We start from the raw sequence: 16,795 nt of genomic DNA on the forward strand, positions 1-16,795 counted from the left end.
GTTTACGTTTTTCTCAACTACCCTGTGGCTATAGAGCATGTGTGTGGCCGGGTATGTTGCCCTAACAAATGTTTGTCGCAGCTATAGTATATGATGCTTAAATATTTTTGTATGTTGTAAAACTATATCTGATAATAATCGATATATATAGAGAATTTATCACTAATAATAGGTGATGTATCTTGCTTTTTCTATTTAGCTTAAGGTACATATGTTCACAGGGCATTTGGCAGTCGGGCAGCCATATGCATGCTTGCCTGCTTACACTTACCTGTTGCCCGAGCGCACTTACACACACGCACACACACACATACACGCAGACAAGCGGCACTTGCAAAGAGAAAACGCAAAGCAAAGCAAGCAACAAGCTAAGCGAACCAAAACCAAGAGCCAAGTTTGTTATTTTGTTTTAGATACATACATATGTGTATGCGAGAGTGTGTGTGTGTGTGTGTTTGTGTACATATGTATATACGTGTGCATACATATTTTGTTGCCCCAGCAACAAAGAATGGCATGTACGACGCTGCCTACGTGTGGGTATGTGTATTTCTGTTTGTGTGTGTGTGTGTATGTGTGTATATATATGTGCGAGATGGCTCGCAACGGGTTTGTTGGCCCGAGTCTTTAGCTCTTTGGCTCTTTGGCTCTTTGGCTCTTTGGCGGTTGTCATTTTTCACATAGTCAGAGGCGAAGAAGCTGCGCAGTCGCAAACGCTAAGCAACAAGTGCGCCGAATCGCAAGCTGGCTTAAAAAGTGACAGTAAATTTAGTTGGCCAACAGCGATAACAACAACAACAATAAGAACTACATTGATAACAGCCATAACAATAGGAATTGGGGCCAGCAATCGATGACTCCATCAGTTGCTGTTGCAGCTGAGGAGCCGCGTCAGCGATGCGGCACTGTCTACACCTGGAACTGCGCCGGTGAGCTATACGGCATCGAGTGTGAACTGTGCGAGGAGCGGCCACTCTGTGCCCTGGACGAGTTCGCCGAGCACATGGAACTATGGCACTCCGATTGGCAGGAGGCGCCCGTTGACGAGCTCATGCTGGAGGTCTTGGCCGAGCAGTCAAGCGGCGGCGAGGAGGTCAACGAACTCAAACAACAACTGGTCCAAGAGCTGAACGCACTGGACACCGCACAGCCGACGCAGCAGCAGCAGCAGCAGCAGCAACAGCTGATCGATCACAGCAAATTCGATACGAATGTGAGTAGAGAGATTGCGAGTGATATTTGTTTACATATTAATGTGCATACATATATGTAAAGGTGTATAAGTATGAATCAGTTGACAATCTAATTAAATCAATATAATAAGTAATATAATATATAAAGTTCACATAAAAGCAAACCAATAGAAAACCCCATATACTCCATATATGCATAAATATACAGAGCATTTATATATCTTAATTTGATATTAAATCATTACTATTCAATATATACATACATATATCAACATTTTTACCTAGATAAAGTTTGAGTTATCTTCGTAAACAAATCAAAAAGTTATCCATAAAAACAAATTAAATAATTCCATAAATATTCAAAAATTGTGGTTTATTTATTATCATGCTTTTATTTATCATGACCCCTTCAATGCAATACCAATTACTTATTAGACGATCCTAAAAGTATTCTAAAAAACTTTGCTTTGTAAACTTAGCATAAAATCATACTGTAAAGGCAAAGACTTCTTATATGTATACATATATACTTACATACATATCAAGGCATTAAATACTTACATATATACAATATATACTTCTAAACCTACAAGTGCCAGCATATAACAAGATTTATAGCTAGGAAAACGTACAGAACAGAGAGCCTATTTCAAGTTTACAGAGCATATCGAAGAAATCCAAACAGAATTCCAAGAAATTTATATACTAAAAGACAAACAACTAATTTAAGCAATCTATCTCCCAGACCATAAAAAACTGTAAATAGAACCGCAAGGAATTATCGAGAATTTCAATCAAACTCCACTGAAAACTATTAACATTAATCCAAACCTGTTAACCATAAGACAAGCTGAATAACAAGATGAAAGTCAAGCTGAAATTCAGCTGAAAGCCTAGCTGAAAGTCTAGCTGAAATTCAAGCTGATTAAAGTCAAGATGAAATTTAAGCTGAAGTGAATGAACCGCTATAGCGCGCTAGCCGAAGTATTTGACAACTTATTTGGCTTGGTTCAGCTTTGCGTTTAGCGGTTTTTAGCTAGCTTCTGAAACGATTTATGTAGTAGTTCCCGCGAAAGTACCTATCCTAATCCCATTCCGATCTTTCTAGTTATTTTCTTAAGCGTCGCGTCCCCCTCTCTCTCTCTCTCTCTCTGGCAAAAACCATCTCTCACTGTTTTCCTCTCGTCAGCAGCCCGCCTTGCCCATAGGGGAGCCACCGAAGCTGACGAGTCAGCACGTGAAGAAACTGATCGAGCTTTATCAGTCGCATCCCCGGCTCTGGGATCAATCGCATCCCGAGTTTCGGGATGTGGATCGCGGCCGGGAGTCGTGGCATGAGATAACCGATGCATGGAGTGCGCATTGCGGCCGTAGCTTCACCGTAACGGACGTACGCATACGGATCTCGACGCTGTGCCAGCGATTCCTCAAGCAGCGCGAGCGTCTGGCCGCCGAGGGCGAGCTGGAGGATTGCGCCAAGTTCGTGCACTACGATCAGCTGCGCTTCCTGTGCGAGCAGCAGTCGCTGCTCAATCGCCAGGAGCACATTGCCCATGAGAACCGCAAGCTGCTGGAGATATACGAACACTATCCCATACTCTGGCACAATGCCCACAAGAGGCTGCGCTGCACGGAGACGGTGCGGAAGCGACACGAGGCACACCGCGGACTGCAGCTGGCTCTGCGTATGTGCGGAGTGAAGCTCTCCGGGATTGCCATGCAGCGACGTCTGCTGTCGCTGCGCAAACGCTACCGGCTGGAGAAGATCAGGTATCTGCACAGCATCGTCGAGGGCAAGCAGGCGGAGTTCGTGTCCACCTTTGAGCACTATGCGGAAATGGAGTTCCTGCACAAGCACATCGATCCGTATGTGTGTGCGGCCTGTGGCAAGATCTTTGAGAACCTGGTGAGCCATCAGGCCCATGTCCAGGGCAGCTGTGAGGAGCAGCCGCTGAAGGAGACGCCGCCGAAAGCGCAGCAGGAGTGCCAGCAACAGCTGGAGAAAGATAAAGAATCGGAGCCATTGGAATTAGTGGAGCAAGTGCAGCCAGTGGATCAGCCGCTGGAGGAGCTGAGCATGCCTAGCCTGGCTGCTGCGGTCCTCCAGCCCGACTATCCTCGCGAGGAGCTCACAGAGACCTCCTCCGAAGAGAGCCCCAGCTCGACGTCGCTGCAGCTGCGCATGCGGCTGAGCGTGGAGCTGACGCACAAGCTCATCGAACTCTATCGCCAGCATCCGAATCTCTGGGATCCCAATCATCTGGACTATCATACAAGGAAGCTGCGCCGCCAGGCCTGGCACAGCATTGCGGCTCAATTGAATGCAGTTAGCGCAGGAACTGCAGCAGGAGCTGTAGCTGGAGCTGCATCGGGAAGGCGCTTCAGTTGGCAAATGCTGCATCGCAAGCTCACGGACTATATCAAGTACTATAGGCGGGAGCGCCAACGCGAGGCTCTGGCTGTGGAGGGCGAGGGCGCGGGCACACGCTGGGGCTTCTACGAGGCGTTCAGCTTCCTGGACGATGTGGTGCCCATCAATCGTGTGCTCCAGAAATCGCTGCAGCAGCGCGACAGCAATCTGAAGATCATTCAGGTCTACCAGAGCTACGAACAGCTGTGGTGCACCACCCACCCGGACTATACGAAGCGCAAGCAACGGCTGCGGCATCTGGAATCGCTGTGCACGCGTCTCCAGGAGGAATGCAATCTGCAGATCACCGTGGAGCGTCTGAAGAGTCGCCTCATCGAGTTCCGTTGCCAGTACAGGCAGTGCAAGGAGGCGCGGCAGGAGGCACAGAGGCGCGGCGAATCATGGCTGCCCAGCTACGAGTACTACGCTCCGCTCCAGTTCCTGGAGCTGCACGTCTCGCCCTTCGGCTGCGGCCAGTGCTCGGCGAGCTTCAAGCGGCGCAGTGATTACCTGCGACATCAGCATAATGTCCATGAGGAGCAGCTGCAGCCGGAGCAGCTGCGTCAGCGACGTCGCACCAAATGCTCCGGCGGCTCAACTGTCAACAATCCACTGGAGCACATCTGCCACATCTGCGCCATGAAGTTCTCGCTGCGCAGCAGCCTCCAGGCGCACCTGCGGCGCCATCTGGGCCAGCGCACGCACTGCTGCAGCGAGTGCCCCAAGAAGTTCTTCAACTCGACCTCGCTGCGTGTGCATCAGCGCAGCCACACCAAGGAGCTGCCCTACGTGTGCGAGCACTGTGCCCGGGGATTCGTGAACGCCAGCAAATTGAATCAGCATGTCAAGCGGCATACGGAGAAGCGGGACTATCCCTGCAATCGCTGCGACAAGGCCTTCTATACGGCCCACGAGCGGGATCGGCATCTGCGCGCCCATCTGAACATCCGGGACAAGGTGTGTCCCTACTGTGGGCGTGCCTTTGTCGTGGGCAGCGCCTATTACGCCCACCTGAATCTGCATCGCGGCGAGAAGCGGTACAGCTGCACCGGCTGCGGGCAGAGATTCGCCCAGTACGCTGGACTCTACAAGCATCGGAAGCGCTGTAAACCTGGCGAAGGAGAGGCAAAATGAATCATTAAGAACTCATTCATTCAATCAGTTGATGATCACTGAAACATTGAATACTCACTCATGTCCATTCATGTCCAAGTATGGCAAGCACTCTAAATCTGAGATGATGGGAAGTGAATCATTGAGTAATCATTCAGCCTGTGCGCCTGCACAAGTGTTGAAAGTGAATTATCGAAAGTCGAAGACGAATCATGCATTCAGATTCAATCAGCTCAGATGATTGACTGTGAATCATTATTGCATTCACTTGCATGATTGCAGAATTATCGCGAAGGCACTGTGGAATATTCACTCATGCACATTCACTCTTACTAATTCACTTACTCTGTGCCTAAGAAGAAATGAATGATAGCTCATATACATACTCATACTCATTCCATTCACATTTTATAGTTGTAGCTAGCAAATTGTTAATCCATGTTTGTTTTTTTTTTTAGTCGTAGTACCTGTAAATTACTCATTCAGTTCTTTGTGCCCTTTCTGATTCGTAATCTCATCTGTTCCTTTTGCATGCCGAAACACTCACTCATACATTCACTTTACTATACCAATTCCATGTTAATCTTATTTCGTTATAGTTATAATTTTTGTTGCTTTAGCTATTATGTTATAAGTTGTAGTACCTATTCCAATAATTCATTTAGAAAACTTAAAATATATTCCTCATAACACTCGTTTTAGTTTTCTTAATTTGCGAACCTTTTCTTTCTTTCATCTCTTTCACCCGTGAAACATATACGAATGCGAGCACAAACTGAACTTTGAAATGAATATGTCTTACATATAAATATACATTTACTACATACATATACATATTCATATACATATTCAAATATTTTCCAATTTCTCAATTAACTCAAATGCTTTCCTAAGACAATCTTTTATATTATATATATATTTATAAAGATGCTTTAAGTGCATATCTACATATATAGGCAAATCGCAATTGTAGATATTTCCTTGATATTATTATTTTCAAAGTGAATGGAATATGTGAAAAACAAAAATCGATTAAAATAAAGAGCGCCATTGCTATAAATAATTCAATTGGACTTGGCGAATCGCTTCAGTTGCCGCAATCGATAAATATCGTTCGTCGGTGGCACCGATGTCTGCAGCTCATCGTCGCTATCGTCGCCACCGGGCAGCAGGCGGCGTCGCCGGGGCGTGTTCGCGGTCACACTGTGCTGCACACCCGTATACGTGCTGGTGTCCACGATCCAGTGCACCGATTTGGCCAAATCGAAGATCTTGGGCGTTAAATCGTTATCGCCATTCGGTTGTGGAGCCGCTGAAATAATAGAACAGACATGATCAGCTATTTAGCTCTGTGTGGCAGTCATTTCAATGTCTTGACACCTACATTCTGGTAAATTGAGGCGCATAAAGATATCGAAGAGCAGCTCCACACTGACAAATGGACCCCGAAAACTATTCGGGGGCGGCAGGGAGGCGCAGAGCGCTGCCAGTGCTGGCGGCTGTGGAAAGACGCCGCCGGCCAGCGGATGGGCGCCGGGATGGGCGCACGATCGAGGCTTGTATGGTATCATCTGTGAAAAGTCTGGACGTGGCAGCGGCTGCGCCGCCTCGCCATCCATATCCCCGTCGCCATTCCCGGTAACAGAGCCCACCTTATTCAAAATGATGCCAACGTTCTATAAAGTGGAGCAAAGGAAGTTTATAAAATCCATTTGCAAATGGAAACAATAAGTCAGCTTTACCTCAGCATAGCCAATGGACTTGAGTTCGCTGCTGGTGCAAGGATATAGATCAAGGAACTTGTAGCGATCCACTAGCTGTGCCGTTTCCTTGCCTTCGTATTCTTTCAGCTGTGACGGAATTGCAGAGGAATACGTTTTAATAACTATATTCGAGTATTAATGGATGCACTCACATTTTCAAAGACCGCACTGCGTCTTCGTTCCACTTTGAGAATGCTGGACAGATCGCCGATGTTCGACTCGAATTCAAGGAACCGATTCCAGACCTCCACACTCTTGTGGGGCGACAGACCGCCGGAGCTCAGGACACGCTCGAATAGCACACGCGTGTTGTTGTCCTCGTTCAAGTGGGAGAGGTAGTCGATGTAGCACATCACGTACTCGGGACTGCCGCCGAATCGTTTCAGACCCAGCTCGAAGATGCGAAATGCAATCTCCTTGTCCTTGGAACAGTAGTACTCCATTAAAGCGGCCGCCACAAATATGTGATAGCGCGACCGAACGTCCTCGCGGGCTTTCTTAAAAATGCTACGAGCCGATTTGATGCCCTCAGCGCGACGAGCGAACTTCATGTACTGCACATAAACCTGGATGTATGGGATGTGATATATGTTATATACATTGGCATATAGATAGATACATAAGAGGAATGCATAAATATGAAACGAAGCTGAAAAAATTTAATAATCTTAGCATAAGAATAAAATATGGTATGAATTAATTAATAATTAATATATTCTGCATTAGAAAAACCCAGTCAAGCAGCGATCAAATCGATCAAATCGCTTCGTATTGCCTTACCAACGTGGGATCGATGTCTGGCAGGGTGAGCAGCTTGTTGTACATGGTGTGCACCTTCTCGTACTTGAGCCGACCCTCCTCGAAGTCCGCGTAGGCGAAATAGAGCAGAGCATTGCGATTGAGCACACCATTGATGGAGCGTTCCAGTATGTTGGCGCATTCGTCTGCAAAGATCTTAGCTGCTTGCACATCCTAGATAGAAGGAAAATTTTAGAAATGCATATATGTCAATTATTTGATATAGTTTCTATATGGAGTTATAGTTCTATTGAGGTTTTTCTATAAGTTTAGGTGGGGTCGGGTTGAGTAAAACGCGTGCGGCCAAAGCCAAGGGCAAAGCGGCAAGTGCACAATGGATTACCAAAAGAAAGTAGAAGGTAATTGTGTTTCGGTTGCCACAGTTGCCACGTGCCGCTTTACCCAAGGGGCGACACTTCACATAGAGGCAACAAAGAGACAGAATTTCGATTTTTTGCTTTGTTTCTATTTGCAACATTTGCGACAAATTGCAGCATCTGTTGATTCTTGTGTTCAATATACGTCTACGCACGCCTTTCTCGGTGAGAGCGCGTGCACTAGTGTCCAGGAACTGCGATGCCTGATGCCAAACAGCTGGATGATGTGTCAGCACCAGCAAACACTGCTCTGTGGCAAACATCACGCGTCGAGTGACGAGCGCCGTGTCCTCTGTGCGCAATGGATTTGACTTCTCATAGGTAATGAAACGTTTCCACAGCTCCACTTGTTTAGTCTCTTCTTTGGTCAGTGTCGGCGGCACAGCGGGCAGGTTGCGATTGAGCCCTTTTGTATGAAATTCCAACTCTTTCGCCACACGACGTGCGTTCATGTAGTCCCTAAAGAGGATAGAGATCGAGCATTAAGATCATATATTAAGACATTAGTCAAGCCATCGACGCACTTTGACCGTTCTAAGCTCATTTTCTCTGATATTATCGGATTGATGTTCTGCTCAAAAGCAATATAATCTTTCCAAAGCTGCTCGATTCCCACTATGGGCGTCACCACCGCCTTTTGATATACACGACGAACAGCTGTGATCTTTTGATTCTCCGCATAGTTGCCAACAGCTTCCACACCACGCAAAAAGTAAATATAATCCTGCCAAATGCTAAACGAATGCAGGTCCATGCCAATCTTTTCCAAAGCAAAATCATATGCTTGAGCCATTTTTTCTCTGCAAAGAGAGATAACGAAGATTAATATTTGGAACAGTATATTGAAATGTATTAAAGCTTACTTGTGGGTGCTGAGACCCGCTTTGGTCTCTTTGACATATGTCAGGTAGAGTTTCCACAGATCAATGTTGAGAATTTTGACCAGACAACGCTGGAAGAGCTTCTCCACTCTCTCGTAGTATCGGCTGCGCATCTCCATTTCAATATAGAGCTTCCAGTAACGCGCTGTTGTGGGAAAAACATTCACCAGGGATTCGTAGAGGCTGCGTACCTCGTGAATGGGCCGAGTCTGTGCCTCGCGAAGCATCACGGACCACGATTCGATGTCGTATGGCCGCAGCTCGACGACTTGCTGGGCGCGCACCAATCGTTCCATACCCCATTCCTGCATAAATGTTGTTGCTGCATTAGTTTCAACTTAAATTGATTTATTTATCCACTTACTATATCAATTTTGATTAAATCCCTTGCAGATGTCATGGTGACAATTCAGATTTTTTTTTTAGATGCCGGCGTTTTGACTTACTTCGTTAGCTTGCTTCAATTGACACTATACACTATACAAATTTTTATTTCAGTAAAATGTTATCAAATTATTTTCTGTATGGCATATTTCCCTAATGGAAATATGTCAACATTTCCTACAATAATATAATGCGGCTTCCTAAAATCCTAAAACTAAGGTGTTGTAGTGCGCTGAACTAGTTCAGGTTGGTGAACTTTAATTTTGCCACAGCTACAAATGCGGTTAAATAATGAATTGATATATACAGCAATTTAATGATATATATTATTATGCCAACAAATGAAACAATAATATAAATATGTTATACAAAAAATTAAAAAAGTTTGATATCATGCAACCATACAAGTAGTACATATGAACCGAAAAAATGCTAAAATCTAGTGAGCTATAAGAAAAAGAACTAACGCAAATGCTCAAAATTGCGCAATATTTCGATAGTTGTTTCGATGTTTCGATAATTTTTATTACCTCTCTTTTTAAAAAATTAACCACCTCCAATTTACAATAGACATCGAATAAAATAAAAAGCATCGAATTTATTGTATAAGATTAACAGATTCAAATGCTGTTAAATTAATTATAGTTCACATGACAAAATATTTCCATACATTTTACGCAATATTTAAATGCTAATGTAGGCACATTAGGGAAACAGCTTGTTGGATTTCTTATGTGGCGGGAACTCAGAACGCACACGTTACAAAAATGTGATGCGCTGCCATACTGCTCGAGCAAATCTATCGGTTTGCATATAAAGTTGGAAGTGTATCGATTTCCAGCGATGCATCGAAAGAAAATATCAAATAACAAAACCAAACGAAACAATCAAGCGTGGCAATCAAACGAAACGAAACGCATTTAACTGCAGACATACAATGCAAATAAAAAATTAACTAAGAATAATTCAAAAAGTTAAATCTGAAAATTGCGGAACAGCCGTTAAATAAAAATGGCTGTGAACGTCAAGTGATAAATTAAAAAAATATTATGCACTAATTGCAAGTGACAGTTTTAACTGCCAAACGGATAAAGAGAGAGTGTACAGACACACATACACATACGTACAAACACATACAAACAAACAAACAAATACACACGGATACGACCAGCTGTTGTGTTGAACAACGACAAAAAGAGGTTAACAATAGCGGTACATTTATTTGCTTGGTAAGCAATCAATAAGGTTTATTTGCGCTTATTTGTTTTGCTATTACACATATATACACTTACTTATACATATCTAAATATATACATATATATTGTTACGCTTTCAATTGTTTCATTAATTATGCGATTGAAATGCATTTGAATAAATTATTCAATGGCTGCAATCATTGTTCATTTATGTCAAGTCCAACACCGAGTTGAAGTGCCCGCTGCCAGTTTCCTGTTGATGGATTTATGTGTGCCTAATTGTTGTTTTTGTTTGTGCTTGTGTGTGCTTGTTTCCTGCATAGCGCCCGCAGTTTATTGACCGTGCAAAGTAAAAAAAAAAAAAAAAAGAACATTAATACATACATACGTATGTGTATTAAGTGCGCACTGGCTGTCTTTGCCTGTGAGTGCCCGTGTGTGTGTGTTTGGGTGATAAGGCATAATAAGTGTGTCACACAGACACAGCGACTAAAACACGGCTTTTGTGTCAAAGTGGGGCAAAAACCTTTGCTGATTGTGATTGTATTTGCTTATGAACAAATACACGTAAAGTCAAATACGTACGTGTGTGTGAAAGGAAGAAAGCTCACGTATGCATGCCTAATACCAACACATACACACTGCCATGCACTTAGCTGTCAGTGTCATTTGACGAAACTTGCTCTCGCTCTCGCTCACTCTCAGGCGCGTTCACTTTCTTGCCTGTCTTGTCTCCTTGTTGCTCTCTATACTGGCTGCTCGTTGCACATGATGACAGCTTTTAACGGTTGTTTTAATTGTGTGCATAGTTTTAAGGCATTTAAGTGGCCATTGCCTACATTCAGGCGCAACATACGCCACCATAGACGTTTATGTATATACATATATGTATATATGTATGTATATTTGCATGCGCATGGATGTGTACGCATGTGGTTAGCGGCTTCTCATCTCCCCCTCCCACTTCCCCCAGCCAACACGCTTGTCAGTGCGAGCAAATAAACATGGCAATTACTCGCAATGGTTACAGCTACGCACACACCAACACACCCACTCACACACGCACACTTAACTAGCAGCGCCTCCTGGCGGATTTGTACGAAGAGCTTGGGGTTTTTCTTGTTGCTTTTTTTAACTGACCGCCCTACCGCCGCTCCACCGTTTTCGCCTGGTCGCCTCGTTAAGGGGCAGCGCAAATTGCTTTCAGTTTTTAATGGCTCGTCTGCAGCAATTACTCATATAATTTCCACAAAGTAGAACACTGCCGGTTCGCGACAGACGGGAAGAGGGGAGCGATGCCGGGGGCATGATTTCTTTGCTGATTGATTAACAAATCGCCAAACCGAAACTGGCAAACGACAGCTGAACAATAGAACGTGCCACACTGCCACATTGCCACGTTCAGCGGCTACATTGTTCACTTTATTTTCCACACACATACACACACTCACACACACATATATATATGTATATATACTTGAATGTCTGGAGCTTTTTGCATTGCATGCTTTCATATCATCATCGAAATCCTAAATTAATCATTCAATCGCATTAGTTGCCCTACAATTCTATATTGCTTATACGTACGAATGTATATATGGAGTACTCTAGCATGATGGGTCTTACTCAAGTGCTCACAGTCGTAATCAATCATTAAATGTTGACTTAAATATATATGTGAAGTCTTACATGTTAACTTTAGTGCTAGTTTGTGGACTAACAAAATGGTAAGAGTTTCGTTTAATACAACTGTTAAGAATTGTTTTCTATTTAGTCAAGTAAAATATTCTAATTGATCTTACTGTTAATAGTTATCAGAGAGTCTTCATGTTAGCTACATTTGATCAACAGACCATGTAAAGATATTTATAAGTAACTGTTAACATAAATGTAAGCCTACAGTCCATTGGAGATTATACTTTACGCGCTGTTAGCTATTCTAGAGTTAGAAATGGAAGTAAAATTCTTTAAATGCCAACACAATACTTTACTCAACTGTCAACAGCATTAAAGCAATTTAGTTAACCTCAAAAACTGAATGCTTCAACATATAAGAAGCGAATCATCATCATTTACAAAAAGTTATCAGAACTCATATTCGTATAAATATTGACGCAAGGCCCTAATGAAGCGCGAATGTAACACGCACAGAGCCGTTTCCTATTATACATATTTTACATATACATACATACAAATATATATACACGCATATATATACATAGTAATGTCTTTAAATTGTAATTAGAGTCGATTTTGAAATACCAAATGAAATTTCATACGCTTGTTATCAGCTGTTGGCTCAATTAAGTCGAGGCCAACGATTGATTGAAACGCCTGCCCGGGTTCGCGCACTTCAAAGTTCTCGGTCACAACACAAACATCATGCCTATATACACTTGTATATAGCAGATCGGGCATTAGCTAACGATTCATAGTAGCGCAACTGAAGTGCAGAATTGCCCAAACGTTAAATTTGCTTTTTATGTATAGCTGTTGTGTTTGTTGACAATATTTGTTTTGCATTTGAATAACATTGTTTGGCTTATTGTTGCTGACGCCAGTAACATGCAAATCGGCCCAGTGACGTGGTGGGGTCTATAGCGATTGGGATTGGAGGATGTACCAGTTACAATAGTTAACGACATGAAAACGACTAATTTGACTATTGGCAACAGCACAGGCTGAACACGCCCTAGACAACTGCTCGCATACCCAGTACTTGGACGAAGCACATCCCAGGAGTCTATCAACATTGCCAAGTCTTACGAATATCTAGTAAAACTATATATAGCTTTACTATATTTCAGTATCTGAAAGAAGTATTAATTAATATGAAGACTTCGGTTCTGTTAGTAGCATGTTCCGAAAACCGATCCATATGATTACTTGATTACTCTAAGTGAATCCAAACTAAAACATTATTATTGATTTTTCGATAACATCATCTAAATCGTTAATGAAAATCTATCGAGCTGAAATTCAACCAGGCCGAACAAACCTTATCGTACATTCATAAAGTGAAACTCAATTCCTGAGTTGTTTTTCCTTGTTGATGCAAAGGTCATTTGATTTCACATTTCGATAAATATCGATTGAAAACTATGCCTTGCTTATGAGCTTGTACTATGATTGTCGTATACATGTTAATATCAGGTTTACATAGTATCAAGTAGCCAAGCAATTACACCCCAAAGAAATTGTGGCCCGGGGCCGTCTGACTACTTGGCATGGAGGTTTACTCCAACCCAATCGCCCCATTGCCAACTGACGTGATAACAAATAACCGCAAATTGTTGCCAGACGGAAATACTGATTTTTGTTTTGTATCCAATCAATGTATAGACAAATGTTTGTACATAATTTCAAGGGACCCCCGCTCCAACCGTTGGAGCGTCAACCCCGCCGCTCCCACTCCTCCCCGAAAGCACTCTGAACTCCTGCTTGACTTAGGAAACTTAAGGCTATGATTAGTTGTTCCATCAATGTCAAGTCTGTAGTTGGCTTCGTTGCCTGCGACCAAACGGTTGAGCCCGCGCTCGATTCTCCATAGATTACATAGAAACACACAAACCTATATAGAGTGTAACAGTGTATAGCGCATAATTCATAGTTCCATGTCCGACTTGGGTGTTGTGGGTCAGCCGCTGCGCGTGGGCTGTAAATTTGAGCCTCGCCTGAGCATGCGACGCATCTACAACAAGAAGTGCTTTCGCGTCGAGCGCTATCAGCATGAGGTGGCCAATCATTATCGCGACATACAGCTGCAACAGAGCCCCACGTGGCAGCACAAACAGCAGCCAGGCGACCGTCCCCACTTGCCCCAGCCAAAGTATCGCCCACGCACTCGACTACGTCCGCTGGCTCCAATGACCGTCAGCACTTCTAGTGTCCAATTTCGTTGCGAACTACCCATCCATGTGCAATACTATCCCAGGTGTGTGTGTGTGTGTGTATGTGTATGTATGAGTGGCTATGTGTCTGCTGATGACATATAAAAATTGTGTAAGCGTGTAGCTTTTTAGACTCGTATAGCAAACTCTGGTGCTATCATAACCATGCGGCATTGCGATTGACGTGAAATTTCCGACACATCTTCAGCTTGAGTTTGCGCCACCCAACCCAACTATCCAAAGCGGCCAACAACCTCCCCCGCCCAACAGATCCGACCCTTGACCGGCTAGCCTGACGTCAGTGACAGCGACTTGATAAGGCATATTGTGTGGTTTTTTCGCTTAGTGGGCTCGCCAGTTAGTTGACAATTGCCCACTTGGGCTTTTCCGCATGCAAATGCAGATAGGGAAAAAATAGAACTTGCGCACATTCACTTGGGGGCTGTATCTAGCGGGATTATGTCATATATATTAAGCGTTAGGTCTCCTCAACTCTTATCAATTGGTTTTATATAGACAAATTATAAGGGAAATTCCCTGTTAACAATCCATCAGCTGGACTAATCAAAATACACCTACTAAACAGAGACAAGTGAGGAGAGAAACGCCCTTTTCTCCAGCCACATAAACTAGAGTTTATTTATTGACATTTAATTATACCCTGGGCTTGCATATAGCTAGAAAAGAACATAAAGTGTATCCCATAAAAACCGTGGAGGCTAGCATTGAGTAGGGAGGGGCAAAGATAATTTGGTTAGGGTAAAATGAATGTAAAGGAATATTATAATACCAGCTAATACAGGTATATTTAGTTAAGTATCAGTGATGGCTCAGACCGTCGACAAGAGACAGAACTGTATGGCTTGCCAATTGTATAAGTGTCAGAGTCAGCAACCAAGGACTAAGCAATAGATAATCACTGGTATTAAATGAAAGAAAACTAAATATATTAAGTATTACCTTACCAGACTGAGGCTTTAAGTCTTACGACCTAAGCCTCTCAGACCAGAGGTCTGCCTGGTGGCATCAGTTGAGTCATTTGACATATTTATTATTTGCTTAATTCACTGAGTTCAAATCTGTCTGGGTGCTATATTCCAGAAGGTATAGAGACATTGATTTTCTCGCAGCTGCTGGGATTTGGCATTGGCATTTCTTGTTCACGTAATCGCACGCAGAGCCAAAGAGCTTAGCTGGCGAATAAGCAAGTACAGTCCCATCAATCATATTGTTTTGCTTTCATTTTCATTTTCTATTGATTTTATGAAACAAGCAGCTTTAGCATTCAGCTGAGCCCCTTTGCACAAAGCTAATTCCGTCATGGGTTCACAACGAGTGCCGCATCATCAGAAAGGAAAAATACAAGAAAAAGGAGCTGCTTCCGCATCGCACTTAACCTAACTTGTTGACATTGCCTATATTAACGATAACGATAACGATAAGTAAATAATAGTCAAGTGGAGCTGGGCGGTGGAAATCGTTATTTGATTATATTAGAGCCAGACCGAGACCCATCAACTGACCCTCGGTGTGCACCTCGTTTTGCTTTATTATCATATTAGCCAGACCCTTTCACTGACCCCACTGGCCTCACCCTCCCACACTTTATTTACCTAGTTCATTGTTGTTTGCCTGTTTGCTTTGTGTTCGTACGAGTGAATACGTTTAATGCTTGGCATTGTTGTAATTAATGTTTACATCAGCCCCAGCCGCTAACCTGCTTGCCTAATTACAGATCGGGCATTACGTATGCGCCCCGTGGCCGGCAAACAATTTGCACGGCGTTGCCACCCGTCGAAATCTACAACGACACAGTGCAACGTATCAGAAGCGCCCAAAGCTGCGACCAACTGAAGGCGTTCGTTCATCGGCAGCTTAACTGACGCAGTGGCGCCGCCAAACGGGGCCGTATACCACCTGAAAGGGGCACGAGGACAAGAGACAATGATGGTAGCCAAGGCAGCGCACGCAGCAGCAGCAGTCGCAGCAGCAGCAGCAACAATTATGAGCAGCATGTACTAAATATTAATACGAGGGAAAGCCTACAACGGCAGCAGCAGCAGCAGCAGGCGAAGCAGAGGCAGCGACGTCGACGCATAGATCTGTACACGTATTTGCAGCTGGCGAGCAGCTACTACGAACGGGGGTTGCAAGCGAATATCAAGTACCTGCAATCGATTGGCCAACGTAATGCAATAAAGCAACAGCAACGGCAGCAGCAGTTGCAGTTACAGTCACAGCCACAGCAGCAGCAGCAGCAGCAACAGCGCCACAAGCAACGACGTCACTCATTGGAAGCCTGGCCGCGACGGCAGCAAGCAGCAGTCGAGCAGCCGCAACAGTTGAGCACGCTTTTGAATAGTTTGCAGCAGGGTGAGCGTTGCCAGACATCGGTGCAGGAGCAGGGCTCGAGCACCGACGCCATTCGAGTGCGTATAACGACCGGGCAACGCAACGTAACGGACATGTGCGATTTTGCCAGGCAGAGTGGTGAAGATAACAGCAACAATAAAAGCAGCAACAACAACAACAGCAGCAACAGCAGCAATAATAGTTTTCACGTGACGGCTATCGATCAACAGCAACAGCATCGAAAGCTGTATGAAATAATCGATAACTTGAGCCAACTGCGCTTGTGCGATAACAGTCTGCCGCTCATTACGCTTACCGACTGTACGCAACAGGTGGCGCTGTATGGCGGCAGCTTTGAAATAGCCGGCAGTTGCCCAATGCAAATACCCAACGAAGCCAGACCACCAACATAATAGAATACTCGAAAACATCGGCAGC

General features: G+C 44.0%; 3 protein-coding genes across 3 annotated transcripts; 2 read left to right on the top strand and 1 right to left on the bottom strand.

Moving 5' to 3' along the window:
- The first annotated feature begins 233 nt into the window (after positions 1-233).
- LOC149090584 (uncharacterized) lies at positions 234-5,604 on the top strand. The gene is made up of 2 exons (XM_089263729.1): positions 234-1,213; positions 2,386-5,604. The coding sequence occupies exons 1-2, from the start codon at positions 854-856 to the stop codon at positions 4,735-4,737; spliced, it is 2,712 nt and encodes a 903-aa protein (XP_089119855.1). The 5' UTR covers positions 234-853; the 3' UTR covers positions 4,738-5,604.
- A 79-nt stretch (positions 5,605-5,683) lies between these two features.
- On the bottom strand, positions 5,684-9,290 carry su(f) (cleavage stimulation factor subunit su(f)). Its single transcript, XM_018109609.3, has 9 exons — positions 8,900-9,290; positions 8,518-8,840; positions 8,179-8,454; positions 7,810-8,113; positions 7,260-7,451; positions 6,632-7,045; positions 6,459-6,566; positions 6,101-6,392; positions 5,684-6,028 (listed from the first exon to the last, which is right to left on the bottom strand). Exons 1-9 carry the CDS (start codon positions 8,933-8,935, stop codon positions 5,781-5,783), a joined length of 2,193 nt encoding a protein of 730 aa, XP_017965098.1. The 5' UTR covers positions 8,936-9,290; the 3' UTR covers positions 5,684-5,780.
- Positions 9,291-13,176: 3,886 nt separating this feature from the next.
- LOC108657150 (uncharacterized) lies at positions 13,177-16,777 on the top strand. The gene is made up of 3 exons (XM_089263475.1): positions 13,177-14,091; positions 15,741-15,826; positions 15,887-16,777. Exons 1-3 carry the CDS (start codon positions 13,730-13,732, stop codon positions 16,768-16,770), a joined length of 1,332 nt encoding a protein of 443 aa, XP_089119601.1. The 5' UTR covers positions 13,177-13,729; the 3' UTR covers positions 16,771-16,777.
- The last annotated feature ends 18 nt before the right edge of the window (positions 16,778-16,795 follow it).

The sequence above is a fragment of the Drosophila navojoa genome, chromosome X, assembly GCF_054131105.1.
Source record: "Drosophila navojoa isolate 15081-1374.11 chromosome X, UAZ_NAV_1.0, whole genome shotgun sequence".
In the NCBI taxonomy this organism is placed as follows: Eukaryota; Metazoa; Arthropoda; class Insecta; order Diptera; family Drosophilidae; genus Drosophila; species Drosophila navojoa.

Bases quoted from the DNA above. Each gene is read 5' to 3' on its own strand.
- LOC149090584 (XM_089263729.1), top strand. From the start codon at position 854: ATGACTCCATCAGTTGCTGTTGCAGCTGAGGAGCCGCGTCAGCGATGC. The intron at 1,214-2,385 runs GTGAGTAGAGAG...TCTCGTCAGCAG, and splicing joins ACAGCAAATTCGATACGAAT to CCCGCCTTGCCCATAGGGGA.
- LOC108657150 (XM_089263475.1), top strand. From the start codon at position 13,730: ATGTCCGACTTGGGTGTTGTGGGTCAGCCGCTGCGCGTGGGCTGTAAA. The intron at 14,092-15,740 runs GTCTGCTGATGA...GCCTAATTACAG, and splicing joins GTATGTATGAGTGGCTATGT to ATCGGGCATTACGTATGCGC. The intron at 15,827-15,886 runs GTATCAGAAGCG...GGCAGCTTAACT, and splicing joins CTACAACGACACAGTGCAAC to GACGCAGTGGCGCCGCCAAA.